The sequence below is a fragment of the Mobula hypostoma genome, chromosome 6 (assembly GCF_963921235.1).
Source record: "Mobula hypostoma chromosome 6, sMobHyp1.1, whole genome shotgun sequence".
NCBI lineage: Eukaryota > Metazoa > Chordata > Chondrichthyes > Myliobatiformes > Myliobatidae > Mobula > Mobula hypostoma.
In genome coordinates this window covers 155,685,846-155,706,916 of record NC_086102.1, presented here as the reverse complement: position 1 = coordinate 155,706,916, position 21,071 = coordinate 155,685,846, and the positions used below count along the sequence as shown (strand labels likewise).

The window sequence follows — 21,071 nt, the reverse complement described above, 5'->3', positions numbered from 1 at the left end:
CTAGACACTTGAGTTTTAATGATTACCTTATACTAATTATTTTCAACTTGCTGATTTGTTGTATGTTGCTATAATCAATTGAATAATTGTACAAATCCACTGGAGATTTTGTTTAATAAAAGATCTTATATGCACCTCCACATATTACTTCATTTCAAATGCACAATTTTACACCATCTCATGTTCATTATTAACTAATTAATTATATAATACATTAGTTGTTGAAAATTAGACTGATGCATCTGAAGAAAATGGAAAAGTTAGGAACATTTCTAAAACCTAATTCCTTCATGCTGAACTTTATTTCATGAAAATATATATTTTTCACTTGAAACCTTGGAATGAGTTACATTGAATCAGTTGAACACAGGTAAAAGAAAGCCAATCAAGTTATATTCCCACCCATAACAAGGAAGAAAATTCCTAAACAATAAAAATTAGGGATGAACTGCAAAATCTGCATTTATTTAAACACTGATATTCATTAGATTTGTAATTGACCATCATCTGTGGACAAGCAGGCTTTGTAAAGACCATAATTTAAAATACCCTATTGAGATAAATGTCAAAGATCTGTATAACCTAGGTTACATTCACACAAGTTTCACATTATTCAGTGAATATTTAAAACTGCCTGCAATTTGATCAATTTAATGCAATTACTGGCAATTTGGTGATCTAGATCATTTTCCTAATACTTTTATAACTGTTAATACATCTGCACTTGAAATGAATGAAGGGATTTATAGCCTGGTGTTCACTGAGATTCCCTCCATAGCCAGAATCACATTGTCAGCTGCTGAACTCACAGAAGGACACCTGGCTTTTCTCGACAGGACTCTGCCTTGTTTTCTGATGTCTCCTTTAAAGCCACTGCTGTGCATCCTCTGCATGTAGCTGCTTTCAAGGGGACAAACTTTCAAGTGTAAAATCTTCTCCGGTGATGGTAATTCTGTTGAGTCTGACTTGTCACTGTTGTTTAGATACAGTAAAGGAGCACTTCTAGGACCAATACTATGAGTCCTACTAATGCCTATCTCCCTCTTCTTTATTTGACTACTGCTGGCATTTTTTGATTGCACTGCAGCTTGAATTGAATGATTTTTATTTCTTGCATCGAGTACATCAGGTAAAATACTTGGAAAAAAAGGTTCCTGAGGATTTCGTGCAGGTACTGAAGGTCCAGCAGCAAAATTTGTTTCATCTTTTGCATCTTTTAAATGAAGGTAACTCAAACCATTCACAGTGAAATCCTCCGTGTGGTCTACTGCATTCTGAGTCCAATTTCCTCTTTTAGAGTGATCTTTTCTCTGCTGGCCATCGGCTTGATTGCTGCCTGTTTTTTTCAGTGAAGACCTATAACCAATTACTGGAATGAGAAGCTGAGGTTGATCAACCTGGGCCAGAGGCTTGGAGTTATCCAAAATGGTAGTTGAATCTTTCTTTTTGCTTCTTTTTGGTCCTTTGTTCCAAGTTAATGGATTATAAATTACTTGACCATCAATTGGACAAGAGTTGCTCTGATGCAATAACCAATGGTCAATGCATTCTTTATGAAACTAGAGAAAATAAGATAATTTAATCAATATTTAAATATAATACTCCACTGCAATAGTATAACACTATAAATAATTAAGCACTTTGAAATGATAACAGCTTACATGAAAGACAGACAATGTTCTTGATTCATGTTTATGTAAATGTCTCCTGATTTCCTGTTGCATTCCCATCTAATCCTGGTAACTTTTCAATGAGGATGTGGGAAATATTATGGCTTAAGCATCTACAACGCTAAAGTGCCAGGAATCATTACATGAATATTTCCTTTCGCTGTGAGGTGGATTTCAAGAGTTGAAAAATATTTCAGGACACACACAGTTGTGGTCAAATATATTTATATTAGAAAAAACTGGGAGCTAGAAATCAACACTTGCCATATGATGAAAATACTAATTAGCGAAAGGAATGTGCATGTTGAACTACCTTGGCAGTCGTTAGCTAATAACGTGCCATTTCACCACCTCATTAAGTGTTACGTAATGAACCAGATTTGATTAGGGAGCTTAAGGTAAAATAACCCTTAGGAGACAGTGATCATTATATGATAGAATTCAGCCTGCAGTTTGAGAGGAAGGAGATAAAGTCAGATGTATTAGTATCACAATGGAGTAAATGGATTTACAGAGGCATCAGAGAGGAGCTGCCCAAAGTTGATTGAAAGGGGACACTAGCAGGGATGACAGCAGAACAGCAATGGCTGGAGTTTATGAGGTAATCTGGAAAGTGCAGGATAGATACATCCCAAAGATGAAGAAGTATTCTAAAGGAAGGATGAGACAACTGCGATTGACAAGGGAAATCAAAGACAGCATAAGAGGGAAAGAGAGAGCATATAATATCAGGAAAATTAGTGGGAAGTTAGAGGATTTGGAAGCTTTTAAAACAGAAGACAATGAAAAAAGCCATAAGGAGAGAAAAGATGAACTATGAAGGTAAGCTATTCAATAAAATAGAGGAGGATACCAAAAGGTTTTTTTTCCAGATATATAAAGAGTAAAAGAAAGGTGAGAGTGGATATCAGACTCTTGGAAAATTATGCCAGAGAAGTAGTAATTGGGGACAAAGAAATGGCAGGCAAACATAACAAGTATTTTGTGTCAGTCTTCACTATGCAAGGCACCAGCAGTATGCCAGGGGGCAGGAGTGCAGTTGCTATTACCAAAGAAGCTGAAAGGTGGACCAATTGGACTATACCCAGGGTTCCGAAAGAGTTATCGGTGAGACTGTGCAGGCATTGGTAAAGATCCTTCAAGAATCACTAGATTCTGGAATGGTTCCAGAGGACTGGAAAACTACAAATGTCCCTCTACTTTTAAGAAAGGAGAGAGGTAGAAGAAAGGAAATTATAGGCCAGTTAGTCTGACTTCAGTGGTTGGGAAGATGTTGGAGTCCATTATTAAGGGTGAGGTTTTGGGGTACTTGGAGGAACATGATAAAACAGGCCAGTCAGCATGGTTTTCTTAAGGGGAAATCTTTCCTTACAAATCTGTTGAAATTATTTGAGGAAATAACATGCAGGGTAGACAAAGGAGAATCAGTGAATGCTGTTTACTTGGATTTTCAGAAGGCCTTTGACAAGGTGCCACACATGAGGCTGCCTAACAAGATGAAAACCCTGGCCATTACAAGTAAGATACCAGCAAGGGCAGAAGATTGGCTGACTGGCAGGAGGCAAAGTGTGGGAATAAAGGTGGCCTTTTCTGGTTGGCTGCCAGTGACTAGTGGTCAGGGTCAATATTGGGATGGCTTCTTTTCACGTTACATGACAATGATATGGATGACTGAACTGATGGCTTTGTGGCCAAGTTTGCAGACGGTATGAAGGTAAGTGAAGGGGCAGGTAGTGTTGAGAAAGCAGGGAGACTGCAGAAGGAATTAGACAGATTGGAGAATAGGCAAAGAAGTGGCAGACGGAATGCAGTGTCTGGCAATGTACTAGACCATAAGATATAGGAGCAGAATTAGGTTATTCAGCCCATCATGTCTGCCCTGTCATTCCATCATGGCTGATCCTGGATCCCACTCTACCCCATACACCTGCCTTCTCGCCATAACCTTTGATGCCCTGACATATCAGGAAACTATCAACTTCTGCCTTAAATATACCCACGCCTCCACCATAGTCTGTGCAGAGCATTCCACAGATTCACTACCCACTGTCTAAAAAAATTGCTCCTTAACCCTGTTCTAGTTTTGAGGTTGTGTCCTCTAGCTCTGGAATACTCCTGCCATAGAAAACATCCTCTCCACATCTACCCTGTCTAGTTCTTTCAATGTTCAGTAGTTTCAATGAGATCCCCCCCACATTCTTCTAAATTCCATTGAGTATAGGCCCCAAGCTGCCAAACACTCCTCATATGTTAATCCCTTCATTCCCGATCATCCCAATGATTCCCAATCATCCTCGTGAACCTCCTCTGCACTCTCAAGACAGCACATCCTTCCCGAGATACGAGGCCCTAAACTGTTGATAATACTCCAAGTGCGGCCTGACTAGTCTCTTATAAAGGCTCAGCATTATCTCCTTGCTTTTATATTCTATTCTCTTTGAAATAAATGCTAACATTGCATTTGCCTTCTTTACCACAGACTCAACCTGTAAATTAACCTTCTGGGAGTCTTGCACGAGGACTCCTTAGTCCCTCTGCACCTCTGATATTTGAACCTTCTCCCAATTTAGATAATAGTTCACGTTATTGTTCCTTTTACCAAAATGCATAATTATACATTTACCAACACTGTATTCCATCTACCACTTTTTTGCCCATTCTTCCAATTTGACTAAGTCCTGCTGCAATCACATTGCTTCCTCAGCACTACTTACCCCTCCATCTATCTTCATATCATCAGCAAACTTTGCCACAAAGCCATCTATTCCATTATCCAAATCACTGACAAATAATGTGAAAAGTAGGGGTCCCAATACTGACCCCTGAGGAACACCACTAGTCACTGGCAGCCAACTAGAAAAGGCCTCTTTTATTCTCACTTGCTGCCTCCTGCCTGTCAGCCATTCCTCTATCCATGCCAGTAACTTTCCTGTAACGCCACAGGATTTTATCTTGTTAAGCAACCTCATGTGTGGCACCTTATCAAGTGCCTTCTGAAAATCCAAGTAAATGACATCCAATGCCTCTCCTTTGTCCACCTTGCTTGTTACTTCCTCGAAGAACTTTAACAGTTTTGTCAGGCCCTTTACAGAAACCATGACTTATTTTATCATTAGTCTCCAAGTACCTTGAAACCTCATTCTTAATAATAGACTTCAACACTTTCCCAACCACTGAGGTTAGGCTAACTGGCCTATAATTTCCCTCCTTTTGCCTTCCTCCCTTCTTAAAGAGTGGAGTGATATTTCCAGTTCTCCAGTACCATGCCAGAATCAAGGGATTCTTGAAAGATCATGACCAATGCAGAACATTTACGCACTTTAGTGGAAAGAATAAAGGCATAGGCTATTTTCTAGACAGGGAGAAAATTCGAAAACCTGTGGTGCAAAAGGGACTTGAAAGTCCTTGTGCAGGATTCCCTAAAAGTTAACTTGCTGGTTGAGTTGGTGGTAAGGAAAGCAAATCCAATATTTGCATTCATTTCAAGAGGACTAGAATAGAAGAGCAAGGATGTAATGCTGACATTTTATAAGGCATTGGTCAGACCACACTTGGAGTATTGAGAGCTGTTTTGGGTCCCTAATCTAAAAAAAGATACAGTGGCATTGGATGGAGACTAGAGTAGGTCACGAGAATGATTCCTGGAATGTAAGGACTAACATGTGAGGAATGTTTGATAGCTCTGAGCTTGTACTCGCTGGAGTTTTGAAAAATGGGATGGTGGGAGGGGAGGGGGTGGAACCTATTGTATATTGAAAGGCCTAGATAGAGTGAATGTTGAGAGGATGTCTCCTATAGTGGATGAGCCTAGGACCAAAGGGCACAGCCTCGGAGTAGAGGGGCCTCTATTTAGAACAGAGATGCCAAAGAATGTCTTTATCCATAAGGTGGTGAATCTGTGGAATTCATTGCCACAGATGGTTATGGAACCCAAGTCATTGGACATATTTAAAGTGGAAGCTGATAACTTCTTGATTCATCAGGGTATCAAAGGTTATGAAGAGGAGGCAGGAGAATGGAGCTGAGACGGATAATAAATCAGCCATGTTGGAAAGGCAAAGCAGACACGATGGGTTGAATGGCCTAATTCTACTCCTATGTCTATGGTCTTATGGGGAAACAAGGAGGCCAAGATGAGTTGTTCCTCTGGCAGTTTAAGGAAAGAAGATTCCAGAACATCTATTGCAGAAACACATTAAGCAGAGTTCAGAGCTTTTCCGAGACTATAATCTGTTTGGATTGAAATGCACTTCAATGATTGATTTACCCTTCTGTTTATTGCCTTATACGTTTTAGAAGAATACTAATGTTGCCTAATATCACAACATATTAATGATATTTAACATCATTATACATTCTCTGTCGCAGTAAATGCTTGCAGCCCTCTAAAGCATATGCTGGAAAATTGTGCGGTCTCTAAAAATATGAGGACCTCAAAATGACAAGGAACTAAGAGGAAATTCTACTCTGTAGTAGAGGAACTCTCTGGACTACATTAATCTTTTTTTTCTTCTAATGTTTGTATACTGGAAAAATAGCATCCAAAGATGGATAAATACAAACCAATGTGTATTTCAATCCAAATACTCCTCTTGCAGCATGATGGGGTCACCTTCAGGGTGGAGGAGCATCATCTTCTGTTCCATCATGACAGCCACAAAACTGATGAAAAAAGAAAAATCCTTCCCATTCCCCTCTGGCCTTTTGCTTTGTCTCACGTGCCTATCACCTCTTTCTCCTATGGTCCACTCTCCAGATGCTTTCCTCTCCAGCCTGTTCCTTTCCCTCCCACCTGGCTTCACCTATCACCTTCTAGCTATCTTCCTTTCCCTCCCCCTACCTTTTTACTCTGGCATCTTCCCATTTCCATTCCAGTCCTGAAGAAGAGTCTTGTCCCAAAATGTTTACAGTTTGTTCATTTCCATTGAACCTGCCTGACCTGCTGAGTTCCTCCAGCATCTTGAGGATGTTGCTTTGGATCTCAAAGTTCAAAGTAAATTTTATTATCAAAGTATGTATTCTTTACTCATCCTTGAGATTCGTCTTCTTACTGGCAGCTACAAAATGAAGAACCCCAATAAAAACAAAAGAAAACTATCAAACACCCAGTGTGGAGAGGGAGGGGGAGAGGAGAGGAGGGGGGAGGAGGAGAGGAGGGGGGAGGAGGAGAGGAGGGGGGAGGAGGAGAGGAGGGGGGAGGAGGAGAGGAGGGGGGAGGAGGAGAGGAGGGGGAGGGAGGTGCAGGAGGGGGGAGGGGGAGAAATTATATGAACAATAAAAGCAAGCAAGCAACATTCAGAATTGAAGTTCCCAATGCCAAGCAACACTGCAGCTGATCTAGACGTTCACTAGTTACAGGCCATAGCCTTGTCCAGCACAGATTTGCTTATCCCGTGGAGTAGTGAGAGGAACTGGCCCATCTCTTGCCTCCGACCTGTCTCTGTCCTCTGAGCCCCGACACCTTGATCATTTCAATCTGGCCAGCACTTAAATCTTCTAAACCTCAGGTCATTCCTCGCTTTCAGACTCAGGCTCTGCCACTTTGATACAGTCAGGACCCGACCTTCCCAATTTGTCTCGGCACTTAAGTTAATCAAAACTCTCTTTTTGCCTCACCTCTGCCTCATCAAATTATCCGACCTTTCCAATTCAGCTTGGTTTTTAAATTAATCAAACCTTGGACCTTTCCTCACCTTGCCTTGGCTCAGCCACATCGAATTTCCTCCAAGTCCACTACAATAACTCCAGCCTGGATGTGCTGCAACTGTCCTACCCCAGTGCAACTCCAGCCACACTGCAAAAATGCCAGTTCGTACAGGCGATTCAGCTCAACTTGGACTGGGAAGCTACAGGCTACTGTTTGCAATGATCGAAAAAGTGTGAATAACAAAGTATTAGTTACTTCCTTCCTTTGTTTCACTGACCACCAGCACATTGTTGCTCAAACCAGTAAGTAGTGCCATCTAAAACCAGAAGTTTCGTGATCTGCAATCAATTCTTGATTTTCGCTTACGGGGCACCAACTCCATGGATGTCCTAAATGGCAGCTCTCATTGAAAACAATGGGAAATATCAAATATTCTCATTTTACCCTGTTACGGCTGAGAACCATAACTACATCTATGTACAGTCAGTGAGGAAGCTTAAGTGCAATTGACCGATTTATCGCTGCTTAAAACTGATGGAAAAAACCCAGATTGTGCCTGGCACACTGCCCCTTTAAGAAGCCGCTGGCGAAAAAGGGGTCAACATGCTGGTCTGATGGTGCAGATTAAAAAAGAGGTTTTTGACTCCCAATACCAACTATGTTGCTGGCAAATGTAGTCTCTGTTAAATAAAAATGATGATCTCAGAGCTATGGTATTGTATCAGAGGGACATTAGAAATACGTATGTCCTTTGTTTTACAGAATCTTATAACCCCTTCCGTGTCAGACGCAGTAGTTCGAATAGATGGGTTCAGAATTCATCATCCGTCAGTTTGCCTCATGATCAACTCTTCATGGTGTACTAATGTGTTGGTGATGTCCCAATATTATCCACCAGACCTGGAATATCTCGCAATTAAATGCTGGCCATTTCACCTGATAGCAATATACATTCCACCTAAGGCTAATGTTAAATAGGCTCTAGACGAACTGAGCAATGTAATCAACAGGCATGAAACAGCACTTCCTGATGCCTTCCCCATCATTCTGGGGGATTTTAAACAGGCCAGCTTGATAAAGTCACTAAGTAATTATTATCAACAAATCACTTCTAGTACCAGAAGAAATAACACACTGGACCACTGTTACACTAAGTTCAAGAGTGTCTCCCATGCTATCCCACACCCACACTTTGGTAAGTCTGATCACCTGGCTGTACTTCTACTCCCCGAGTACAGGCAGAGTCTGAACACCGCAGCACCAGTAGTGAGGACCAAGAAGTTCGGGACCAGGGAAGCACCGGAGCGCTTACAGGACTGCTTTAAATCAGTAGACTGGACTGTGTTCAGGGAATCATCTTCGAGCCTGATAAATATGCCATAGTTGTCACTAACTTCATTAAAACCTGTGTGGATGAATGTGTGCTTACAAAAACTTGCTGTAAATTCCTGAGCCAAAAGTCGTGGATGAACAAGAAGATTCATAGTCTGCTGAGGGCTAGATCTCTGGCATCCAAGTTTGGCGATCCAGCTCCGTATAAGAAAACCAGGTATGACTTGTGGATGGCTATTTCAAGAGCCAAGAAACAGTTCCAGCAGAGGTTGGAGGTGTCATTGGATGCATGTAAATTCTGACAGGGTTTGTAGGCCATTACTTCCTACAAAGCAAAACCCAACATCATGAATGGCAGTGATGAGTCTTTTATGCGACCTTTTATGCTCGCATTGAAAGGGGAAACAAAACCACAGCTATGAGGATCCCTGCAGCATCCGTTGACCCTGTGCCCTATGATCTCTGTCTCAGAGGTCGACGACAGGCTGTCTTCAAAAAGGGTGAACCTCCACAAGGCAGCATGGCCCGATGGAGTACCTAGTAAGGTTCTGAAAACCTGTGCCAACCAACCGGCGGGAATATTCAAAGACAGTTTCAATCTTTCACTCCTACATTCAGAAATTCCCAACTGCTTCAAAAGAGCGACAATTATACCAGTGCCCAAGAAGAGCAATGCGAGTTGCCTTTGTGACGAGAATACACATAGATAAGATGTTAGCTGTCCTATGTGATCAGCAGTTGGTCTGCCACCTGTCTTCAAGAGAGAGATAAGGAACACAATGAAACAGCATCTGGAGATGTGTAATGAAGGGACGGGAGAGAGAGAGCTGTCTGGAGCGGCTCCCCCTTTCAACCCTGAACTGTTTGAAGTGATGGACAGGCGATACCCCAGCAGGGGGATAAAAAGGGACAGGTTCGCTAAGGCAGGACACACACGACACCCAAGGTAACAAGACCCTGGAAGCGGTGCGCCTCTCACGAGTCGGTGGGAAGTACCGGACAACGCACAGGGTGGAAAGGTACGATCAGCAGGAACCCGGTGTGTGTCCGCCCTTGCTTGGATGCCAGGTTCACTGCAGAGGATCGACCGCATCTGGAGGAGGGGTCACAGTCGGTGACCTCAGGTGACATCACAAAGGACCTGCCCAAAAGCTGCTTGTGAGCAATTATCACCGGTCTGTGAGTGGAAGCCGTTTCTGAATGATCAGTCGTTCCCGTTCTCTCTCTCTCTCCCTCCCCCCGCGTTGTCCATCGCCATGGCAACAATTACTGCGAACTGAACTAAATTGGACTGAACTTTTGTGTCACTTTGAAATTTGGTCATTTACCCCTAGACAACGATAGAGCTTGATTGATGCTGTTATCTTAATTCTGTGCACATGTGTGTTTATCATTGCTGAACTGTTGCATTTATTATCCTTTCGATTACTGTGTTGCTTATTTCTTTAATAAAACTTTCTTAGTTCTAGTAATCCAGACTCCAACTGAGTGATCCATTTCTGCTGGTTTGGCAACCCAGTTACGGGGTACGAAACACCTTAATGAATATTGTCCAGTTGCACTCACACTTACGGTGATGAAATGCTTTGACAGGTTGATCATGAATAAAATCAACACCCGTCTCAGGTAGGACCTCAACCCACTGCAGTTTGCCTATCACCACAATAGGTCTACAGCAGATGCGATTTCAATGGCTCTCCATGGAGCCTTGGATCACCTGGACAATGTAAATACCTAGGTCAAGATCCTGTTTATTGACTATGGTTCAGCATTTAACACCATCATTCCTAAGTTCTGATCGAAAAGCAACAGAACCTAGGCCTCTGTACATCCCTCTGCAGATGGATCCTCAGTTCCCTAACCAGAAGACCACTCTGTGCGGATTGGAAATAACATCCCCACCTCACCGATAATCAACACTGACTATCCACGTGGATGTATGCTTAGCCCACTGCCCTACTTAGCCCACCCATGGATGTGTGGCTAGGCATAGCTCAAACAGCATCTATAAATTTGCTGATGATACAACTATTGTTGGCAGAATTTCAGATGGAGAAGGCAGGCCATACAGGAGTGAAATAAACCAGTTAGTTGAGTAGTATCATAGCAACAACCTTGCACTCAACATCAGCAACACCGAAGAGCTGATTGTGTACTTCAGGAAGGGTAAGGCGAAGAAACACAAATCAACCCTCATAGAGGGATCAGAAATGGAGAGAGTGAGCAATTTCAAGTTCCTGGGCGTCAATATTTCTGAGGACCTAATCTGGACGCAACATAATAGTCCAGTTATAAAGAAGGCAAGACAGTGTTATATTGTATTAGGAGTTTGAGGAAATTTGGTGTGTCAACTAAAACACTCGAAAACTTATACAAATGTACAAGTTGTATTCTGACTGCGTGCATCACTGTCTGGTATGGGGGTGGGGTGGGGGAAGAGTTACTGTGCGAGATCAAAATAAGTTGCAGAAACTTGTAAAATTAATCAGCTCTATCATGAGTACCAGCCTCTGTAGTATTCAAGACACCTTCAATGAGCAGTGCCTTAGGGAGGTTGTGTCTACCATTAAGGATCCCCACCACTCAGGACATACCCACATACCCTCTTCACACTGTTTCCGTCGGGAAGAAGATATAGAAACCTGAAGGTACATACTCAGCGATTCAGGAACAGCTTCTTCCCTTCTGCCATCCGATTTCGAAATGGACACTGAACCCATGAACACTACCTCACTACTTTTTTTAAATTTTCTGTTATTTTGTACTTCTTATTTTAACTGAACTATTTAATAGGTTTTTTTCTCTATATTTATTTATCATGTATTTCATTGTACTGCTGCCGTAAAGTTCACATAGTTGACGATATATGCCGGTGATATAAAACCTGATTCTGATTCTGCAGAAATTCTGCAGCATCTGCAGAACCTCTGCAGCATCTGCAGAACCTCCTGTGTAGTAGAAATGAAATCAACTAAAATTGTTCAGCAAAGTTTGTGACAATAACTCATTTCCTTTTTCACTAGCTGTATTTTAAGTTTTCTAACACTAAAAGAAGTACTAAATAGTGCACAATTGCTGAACATTGTGTAACTGAAGTTTTGAGACAACTTCTTCACTAATGGATTTCTGATTGTCCTCTACTTCAGATTTCAGAGAGGTATCACATAGATGCTTAATGAGTGGCATATACAGTGTACGGTATGTAAGGATGGTTAGGCAGCGCCTAGAAAAGTCAGACATACATAATGCCTCCAAGTTCAGATTCATTAAACTAAGAATGGAAGAAAGTGTTCTGAGATAATTTGGCCATCTTTGTTTATATCCCAATTCACTGTGCTGGAAACCCAAATCACTGTGGGTCTAAAGCCAATTACAAAGCAACTAACAGACACTTTGATATGACCATGAACAGAGCTGATGGTAGTCACTTTGCTCTACTTGAGCTGGTTCCCCTGATTTAGGCCATAGGAGCAGAATTAGGCCATTCAGGCCATTGAGTCTGTTCTGCCATTTCATCATAGCTGATACATTTCCCTCTCAACCCCATTTTCCTGCCTTCTCCCCATAACCTTTCATGCTCTGACTAATCAAGAACTTATCAACCTCCACCCAATGACCTGTCCTCCACAGCTGCCTGTGGCAATGAATTCCTTAGATTCATCACCCTGGATCGTTTGAAGTCTTGTATGCAAGGCCATAGATGCCAGGTAAATGAATGGAATATATGTATGCCAACTATATTCTGCAATTGATGTTCAAAGATAGAATTTGCCAAGCAATTAGGAAAGTACTCTTACCTTGTGATGACAAGGTAGACATCGAACTTCCTGCCTTAATCTGAATGCCTTTAGACAGACTCTGCACTGCTGACCAGGCACAAGTAATTTGCTTTGCTCTTTCACCATTATCAGAGGTAAAGTCTGTACAACATGTCCAGGCACAGTGCTAGATTTATTTCTTGGATCAGAGGAGGAAAAGAGTATTTTGTTACAGTGATAATTAAATAATGTGAAATTACAAAACAAACTGGGATCCAAATATTGTCCTTTTTAAGAACTCATTTTGAATCCATTGAAGTACAAATGATGCATTAGCTATAATGAGTGTTTCAATTTCACAAGATGGCTGTGGTTTTCATACCCAATCCTCTCAAATCAGCTAAGAACTGAACATATGGAAAAACATGAGATTTCCCTATCACTCCTGCAATGTATCTCTGAATTATGTATGTTCCTTTATTGAAAGAAATCTCACTATTTTTGAAGACTCAGTCTGCCACTGTTCTGCATGAGATTAACCAAGTTTTGGACAGCCTGATATCATCACAACCCAAAGATATGCAGATTGGTGGGTTAAATCCATTGCAAATTGTCTATGGTATGCAAGTTTACTGGGAGAATTGCAGGGGGAGGGAGGGCCAGGTGGTAAAATTGAGAAGATTAAGGAGAATAAAATATGATTAGTGCTGTGTGGGTGTAATTAGGTGCTCGGTAGTTGGTATGGATTAGGTGGGACACGGAGTCTGTTTACACAATTCTGTGGCCATCATTTGGCTTGTCATCTCTATATTTTAAGTCTTGATACAGACTTACACAAAAGGTCTTGCCAGTTCACCTTAACTTTATGTTTAAAAAATGATTAAAAGTTTTGTATTGGCTCCAAATTATAACAACCTACTTTACCTCCAGTGGATTAAAGTTAGAGATATTAGAGTTAGATAATGAATATTAAATAAGCAGTATGCAGAAGGCCAACAAATACCTTGTTCAAGGGTCCAGCTCTGCCAAGCCACTTGAAAGCACAATATTTTAACTACCATGATTTATATCAGATGACGTGGTAGAATGGTGATAGAAGTTTGGAGTGTGAATGATTAGGATCTTGATTGGTTAGGGCCATCAATGCTAGGATGAAAGTTGAGAATTCAGGGCAGGTAATTGGTTGGGGTTGGTGACTGGAATAGCAATTGGTGATAGAGATTAACAGGCAGAAGATCAGGTGAAAGATGGAGTTGTAGATTGGGAAAACATGGGATCAAGCCTGGGGATGAAGTGCATTGTAGGTCTGAGGAAAGCTACCGTGATGGGCAATCATTATACTTCTTTATGCTTGATTATTAAAACAAATATTAAAATGGAAAAGCCCAACACTTAAAATCAGGTGTTACATGATCCACTTTCTGGACCACAATGTCATAGGTAGCTGAAAAAATACGTACCTGTCTAACTGCAAAAGTAGATCATAATCACTGGCAACAATATCTCTATTCATCAGATCATCAATAACTGCTAGTGGTAAAGGCACACTGGAAACTTGCTGTAGTGGTCTCCAACACTGATTTCTCTTCTAAAATTAAAAATATATATTCCAACATTTGGTATTTCAAATATTAATGGAGAATATAGTGCACTTGTATTGCATATCATTCATTAAAAAATCCTCAACCTTGGCTAAATGTTATGGAAGTATATTAAGTTTCATTTCCAAGTCACCTAATATATAACTTGTCTTTCAATTAGAGATTTCCTTTAAAAAAATTAAATATCTAAGCCTAGGTTTGTTCCCAACCAGAACAGTGGACTTATTTCCTAATATTGTCATTGCTTAATGTATTATCTAAGTGCTAACAGATGTTTTCCCACATAGTACTCAATGATTATCACCATTTAAGCTTTTATTACTTCTGCTTTTTCATGTAGGCTTTTTCTTTCCTCCATATGTAAGTGTATTTAAAATGTTTTCACAGAAGCAACTGGAATTACCTCACGAAAGGTGAACTCGTGCTGAGGGTGGCTCAAACATGGAAAACACTCCTGACAAAGATGAAAATCAGGACAGCTCAAACATCTTTCGAAAATAAGGAGACAAAACAGGAATAAGATTTATATTCAGTTATGAAAGTGTAAAAATACTTAAAAAAACAGATCCAATATCGATTCTGCACTTGTAATTCAGCTCCTTTAGGACACCTTGTATTGTATTTGGAACAGAGGCTTTGACCCTCTAATCTTCATTTTACACCCATTTTAAAATCTTCATGACTTTTCCACACTCATCCACTTGCCACATTTCTCTCATTCCTTTCCTTAAGTGATCTCTTCCCCACACTATTGATGTCACTCTTGACTTGACATGGTAAGGCTTAAAGCCTGAGAGCTTGATAACTCTGAACTATATTTTGCACAGCAACCAAATTCTTGTTTTTTCTACTCTTGATAAAATGTATTAATATTTGAATGGAAGAATAGAGGGTTTTGCAATTATCTCTAATATTTCAGAAATTCAAAAATAATCACATTGAAATTTAAAAATATAAAAATAATATTTAGTCCAAACAATCTACTTTAAAGTTTATCCTCCACAAGAACAGTGGTCTAATCTCTTGTCTCCATTTACTTATCATATGATACTATTCAGCTTTTCTTCTTTTATGCCTAACCCTAAATTCTGCAATTCTCCCCACTTCAGTCAGCAACTCTGGCAGTATATTCTACAGTATCATAAGACACTCAGTAAAAAAATATGTCCCCTATAACAGGGGAATCTGCTGTGCATAGTCTTGTATCTGTACCCCTTACTTAAGGTCAGTCTATCACAGGAAACTCTGAAATTTATCTAATTTGGTGGATTCTTTATCATATGATCTCTAAAAAAAAGACCACATTTTTCAGCATTTTTATATTGTTATTTTCTCATATCAAATATTATTTTGTTAATCTGCATTGTATATACTTTAAGGACTATTCTTAGAAAACAACTGATGGTAAGGTAAGGTAGATATATCCAGTAATTGACACTTGTTAATACAAAACAATAATTTGTTCACCTGTAGCATTTGCCCTGAATTGGACAAATCCCACATTTATTACAAGGAATTCCAAGGTGTCTGTCAAGTCTTTCTCTTTCCGCAGCTGTGGCAAATTTAGTGGAGTTTCTAAATTCTTCCTGAAGGAGACTCAAAGGTGCAAATTCCTCCCTGCACAAAGGACATTTAATAGTGGCTGCATTCTCAATCTTTGTTTGGTGTTCTACCCAAATCCTCATGCATTTGATATGGACACTGTTACCACAGGTATATCTATGGTCAGGAAGAAAAAGAAAACAAACTGTCACCAATTTAGTTGTAATTAAAGAGCAAACTATTCCAAATTAAATAGTCCATGTTACACTAGAATTCAAGTAGATATGCTTTCTGTTTAGATTTTTGATATAGCTAATATTGATCCTATAGTTGTTATTTCCAGAACCACAGCTTCCAGCCCCCTTCAGTTCCCCTTCCCGTTTCAACAGTGACCTCAGTTTTTTTCACTGGCAGAGAGAGGCACAATCAAAACTAAACGAATAGCACCAACTATTCTGCTTAGGTAGTCAAATGGCATGAACACTAAGCTTTCCAATTTCAGATAACCCTCCCTTCTGGTTGGTTCTTTCCTCTTTCCCCCACCCTGCTCTTCCGATTTTTCACTGTTTCTCCATTTTTGTGCCCTTTCCCTCAAATGCCCCACCACCAACCCCACCCCTCCCCCATCACTCATCTTTAACCACCTCCTGGTTCCATCCACCCACATCACACACATGCTTTTCCCCAGTTCTCCCCTATCTGACTCTGGTTCCACCTCTCCACTAACAGTTCCCATTATCATAGTTCAGCACTGGTGGCCCTTTATATTTCTGCTAATCTCCCTCCAGCAGTTGACTCCAACATTCACACTACTCTCCCACCCCCTGGTCTTGCTCTATCTGCTTCATTACTTCCTCTTTCTTACTCCTCGTTTCTTACTCTTCCATCTAACATTCATCTGCTACTGTCTCCCAATTAACCTGTCATCTTATACCCCTGATGAAGGCAAACTATTCCACAGCCTTTACTCATTCAGCCCCTGACTTAAGCCAAAAATAAAATATTGCACTTGCTGGAAATCTGAAATAAAGCAGAGAGTAAAGCAGATGAAAATATTTAGCATCTGTACAGAACAAAACCAATAGGTGTTTCAAATTGATTGATAATATCAACCATTTACTCCTTCCATAGATGCTGGCTGGCCTGCTGAGTTCCTCCAGCATTTTGTGTGTATTACTGATCTTATACCCCTCAGTCTACCAATGACCTCAGCTTCTTGTTTCACAGCTCTCCCATCTCCACTCTCAGTCCCGATGCAGGGCTTCACCTGAAATATCGATAATTCCTTTCCTCCCTCACATACCGCTCGACCCACTGAGTTCCTCCTACACACTGTTTGCTGCCACAGCATCCAGCGTTGAAAATGCTCACTTTAAACAAAAATGTCTATGGTGTTACAGATGCTAAAAATAGCATACACTTTGGTATATTAATGTGAAATTAATAGCAAACACAATGCTTTAAGATGAAAACATTTTTTAGGAAAGTGAGCAATAATTTACTTAAAGTAGAGGTTCCCAACCGGGGTTCCACGGTACGCTTGGTTAATGGCATAAAAAAGGTTGGGAATTTCTGACATTAAGCTATAGTAGTAGCTACAGGTAATGGCATGACATAATTCCATTTTGCAAAAATTGACAACTAACCAAAGGTGTATTGCTTAACTTCTCCCATTACCTTTCTGTTGGTTTCCATAAAAATTATAGAATAAAAACATTTCAATAAAGACATTTTGTACCAAAAATATAGGAAACCAAAATAAGAAATACACAAGTTAGATATTTCTCTTATTCATTTTATAATCTGTTATGTTATCACAAAATTCAACAAATATTACTAGATATTTACAATTTGAAAGTAGCACTCACTATATTAATGATGTTTTGTAGTACTCAGTAATCACCACTAGAGTGCACCATGTATCTTTGTAAATATATATAGTGGATTCCGGTTGATAGCGACACATCAGGACTAGTACATTTTGGCTCAAATAGGCGGCTGCCGGAATTAGCTGAAATTTCATGGAAATAGCTAATATGGTGTAAGAAAGACAAACCACTGCTTAACTGAGTACAAAACTACATTTATGCAAATCCCTGCAGCATCTGGTGATCCTGTGATCTCTGTCTTGGTGTCGACATCAGAACATCTTTCAGGAGGGTGACCCCTCAAAAGGCATCAGGCCCAGATGGTGTACCTGGCGGGGCTCTGAAAACCTGTACCAAACAACTGGTGGAAGTGCTCGAGGACATCTTCAATTTGTCACAGCTGCAATCGCAGGCTCCTGCCTGCTTTAAAAGAGCAACAATCATATAATGCCCAAGAAGAGCAGGAGGAGTTGTCTCAACGACTATCGCCCAGTGGCACTCATATCCACTGTGATAAAGTGCTTTGAGAGGTTGGTCATGGCTAGAATCAACTCCTGCATAATCAAGGACCTGGATCTGCTGCAATTTGCCTATCACCAAATAGGTACACAGCGGATGCAATCTCATTGACTCTCCACTCAGCCTTGGAACACCTGAACAATAGTAATACTTATGTTAAAATGCTATTTATACAACACAGTGTTCAACACAATCATAACCTCAGTTCTAATCAAAAAGCTCCAAAATCTGGGCCTCTAAACCTTCGTCTGCAAATGAATTCTTGACTTAGACTACAGGAGATCAGAAATAACATCCCCTCCTCACTGATGATCAATACTGGCACATCTCAATGAAGCATATTTGGCCCACTGCTCTACTCTCTTTACCCCCACGACTGTGTGGCTAGGCACAGCTTAAATGGCATCTATAAATTTGCTACAGCACAACTATTGTTGGAAGTCACTTCAGTCAGATAGGTTTGTCAGCCAAGGTTGGAACTCATCTAGGAGAAGGAAAACTCTGATCTCAAATTCCACTACCCAGTTATGGGGAAGGCTTTGGGAGTAAACCCAGAGGGAAAAATATGGAACAGGAATCCCCAAGGTAGGCCTACATCAAGGTCAATGCTGATTGGCAACTCATGCGGCGTTGCTGGTACAAACTATATCGGTCTCTGACGTTCCTTTGGGCTCATAAGTTGTGTGGAGAGGGGGAACTTGCTACATGGGCAACAGATTGCTCTCCATATTGTACTGCCCAGGCTTGTGTATCCAGACAGCTAGGATACAACATCCATGGTCAACTTTGACCGATGGAGACCCTCACTTCTCACCGAAGTAATCACATTGTCAAGTTCGCTGATGACACGGCAGTGGTGGGGCTCAGCACCAACAACAATTAGATCGCTTAGAGGAGGTGGAAAAGCTTTGAGTCCAAGTGCCAGGCCAATAAGCTCTTCTGCAATGCCAACAAGACAAAGGAGATGGTTATTGACTTCAGGAGAACTCGCACAACTCACACTCCTCTTAACATTGGCAGAACAGCAGTGGAAACTCCAGGAAGTACACTTCTCGCATAATCGTAAACTGTCCCAGAACACATCCTACACAATCAGGAAAGCTCACAAATGCCACTACTTTCTGAGGAGGCTGAAGAGAGCTGGACTATGCATGTACTCACATTCTTCTACCGATGTGCAGGATAGAACATCCTAACATACTACATCACTGCGTGGTACGGAAACTGCTCTGCAGCGGTCAAGGAGGTTCTGTAACGGGTAATCAAAATTGCCTAATGCATCACAGGCACCAGCCTACCCACCATCAAGGACATATACACAAAATGGTGCTGGAAAAGGGCCAGTAACATCATAAGGGATCACCTCCACCCTGCTTGTGGACTGTTTCTCCCACTCCCATCAGGGGGAGGTTATGTAGCATCCACACCAGGACTACTGGACACAGTTACTTTCCCAAAGTGGTAAGGCTGACCAGCACCTCCACCCACTAACCCACCCCTCCACAACCACTACTTTACACTACTACTTCTTGTCAGAGTCATGTTATGTACAGTGCAGACAATTCTGTGCCTATCATCACTTTCTGGACATACAATCAATGTATATAAGCTATCTAATGTACTTATATTTTTTAAAGATTATTGTATTCTTTATTATATTAAGTTTTTTGTACTGCATCGGATCCAGAGTAACCATTATTTCGTTCTCCTTTACATTTGTGTACTGGAAATGGCATTAATCAATCTTGAATCTTGAACTGCCACTCACTGAATTTTTTTTGTTTTTCACACCATTTTCTGTAAACCGTAGAGACTATTGTGCATGAAAATCCCAGGAAATCATCAGTTTCTGAAGATACTCAAAGCACCCTTCTGGCACCATCATTACTTCTATGGTCAAAGTAACTTAGATCACATTTATTCTCCACTCTGAGGTTTGGTCTGAACAACAGCTCTAAACCATGACTGCATGCTTTTAAACTTTGAGTTGCTGCCACATGATTGGCTGATTGGATATTTGCATTAAAGAGCAGATATGCAGGTGTACCTGTAAAGTAGCCACTGAGTATATAAATAGGGTCAACAGACATCACTTATCTACAATATAAACACAGGAGATTCCTCAGATGCTGTGAATCTTGAACAATGCACAGAAAATGGTGGAGGAACTCTGCAAGACATGCAGCATAAATGCAGGGGAATACAGTCAATGTTTCAGGTTAACACCCTACAGGATTATAATCAGGTCCTGATAAAAGGTCTCTGCTTGAAATGTTGACTGCTTATTCCATTTTTTAGATGCTCCCCAACTTGTTGAGTTGCTCCAGCATTTTGTGTGTGTTATTTGTGTGTAAATTTTGGGTAGGTATACATGTGCTGCGAAAACCTAGACTATTTACTTTTTAATGTAATAACTGATGTAACCCTGGCAATCATAGCAGGCTATCAGTGCAAGCACTCACATAGATTAATAAGATGAATGACAAGTTAGTTTTAAGAGAGCTATTAGCCAAATACACTGTGAACACCAGGTAAATGTCTTCATTTTTAAACAAGCTGTTAAATTATCCAAAATTTCATTCAGACCACATCTGAGAGAAGAGAAACAGAGTACAGGTTTCCCCCGCCATCCGAAGGTAGAGCGTTCCTATGAAACGGTTCGTAAGCCGAAATGTCGTAAAGCGAAGAAGCAATTACCATTTATTTATATGGGAAAATTTTGTGAGCATTCGCAGACCCAAAAATAACCTCCCAAATCATGCCAAATAACACAGAAAACCTAAAATAACAGTAACATATAGTAAAAGCAGGAATTATATGATAAATACACAGCCTATATAAAGTAGAAATACTTTTCCACAATCATTACAGAAATGTTCTCCGTAGCGAAAATCTCACGCAAGCGCCGTCGGCAGAAAATCTCACGCAAGCGCTGTTGGCAAAAACACAACGCAAGCACTCTCCAGTAACCTTTAAGCTATGAAGCTGCCAAATCATACCAAATAACACGTAAAAATACACAGCTGATATAAAGTAGAAATAATGTATGTACAGTGTAGTATCACTTACTGGAATCAGGAAGACAGCGCCAAGCACACCGATGATGGTGTGTTAGACTGAGTTGTCGCAGGCTG

General features: G+C 40.6%; 1 protein-coding gene across 1 annotated transcript in view; it reads right to left on the bottom strand.

Moving 5' to 3' along the window:
- Positions 1-279: 279 nt before the first annotated feature.
- The window catches only part of zswim2 (zinc finger, SWIM-type containing 2), a 47,324-nt gene continuing 26,532 nt past the window's right edge, over positions 280-21,071 (bottom strand). The window contains exons 6-10 of the mRNA XM_063052024.1: positions 15,476-15,727; positions 14,412-14,496; positions 13,868-13,995; positions 12,447-12,606; positions 280-1,559 (exon numbers count right to left, since the gene is read on the bottom strand). Of these exons, the coding sequence (XP_062908094.1) occupies positions 744-1,559; positions 12,447-12,606; positions 13,868-13,995; positions 14,412-14,496; positions 15,476-15,727 (1,441 nt within the window). The 3' untranslated portion in view covers positions 280-743. The remainder of the gene's footprint in view (positions 1,560-12,446; positions 12,607-13,867; positions 13,996-14,411; positions 14,497-15,475; positions 15,728-21,071) is intronic.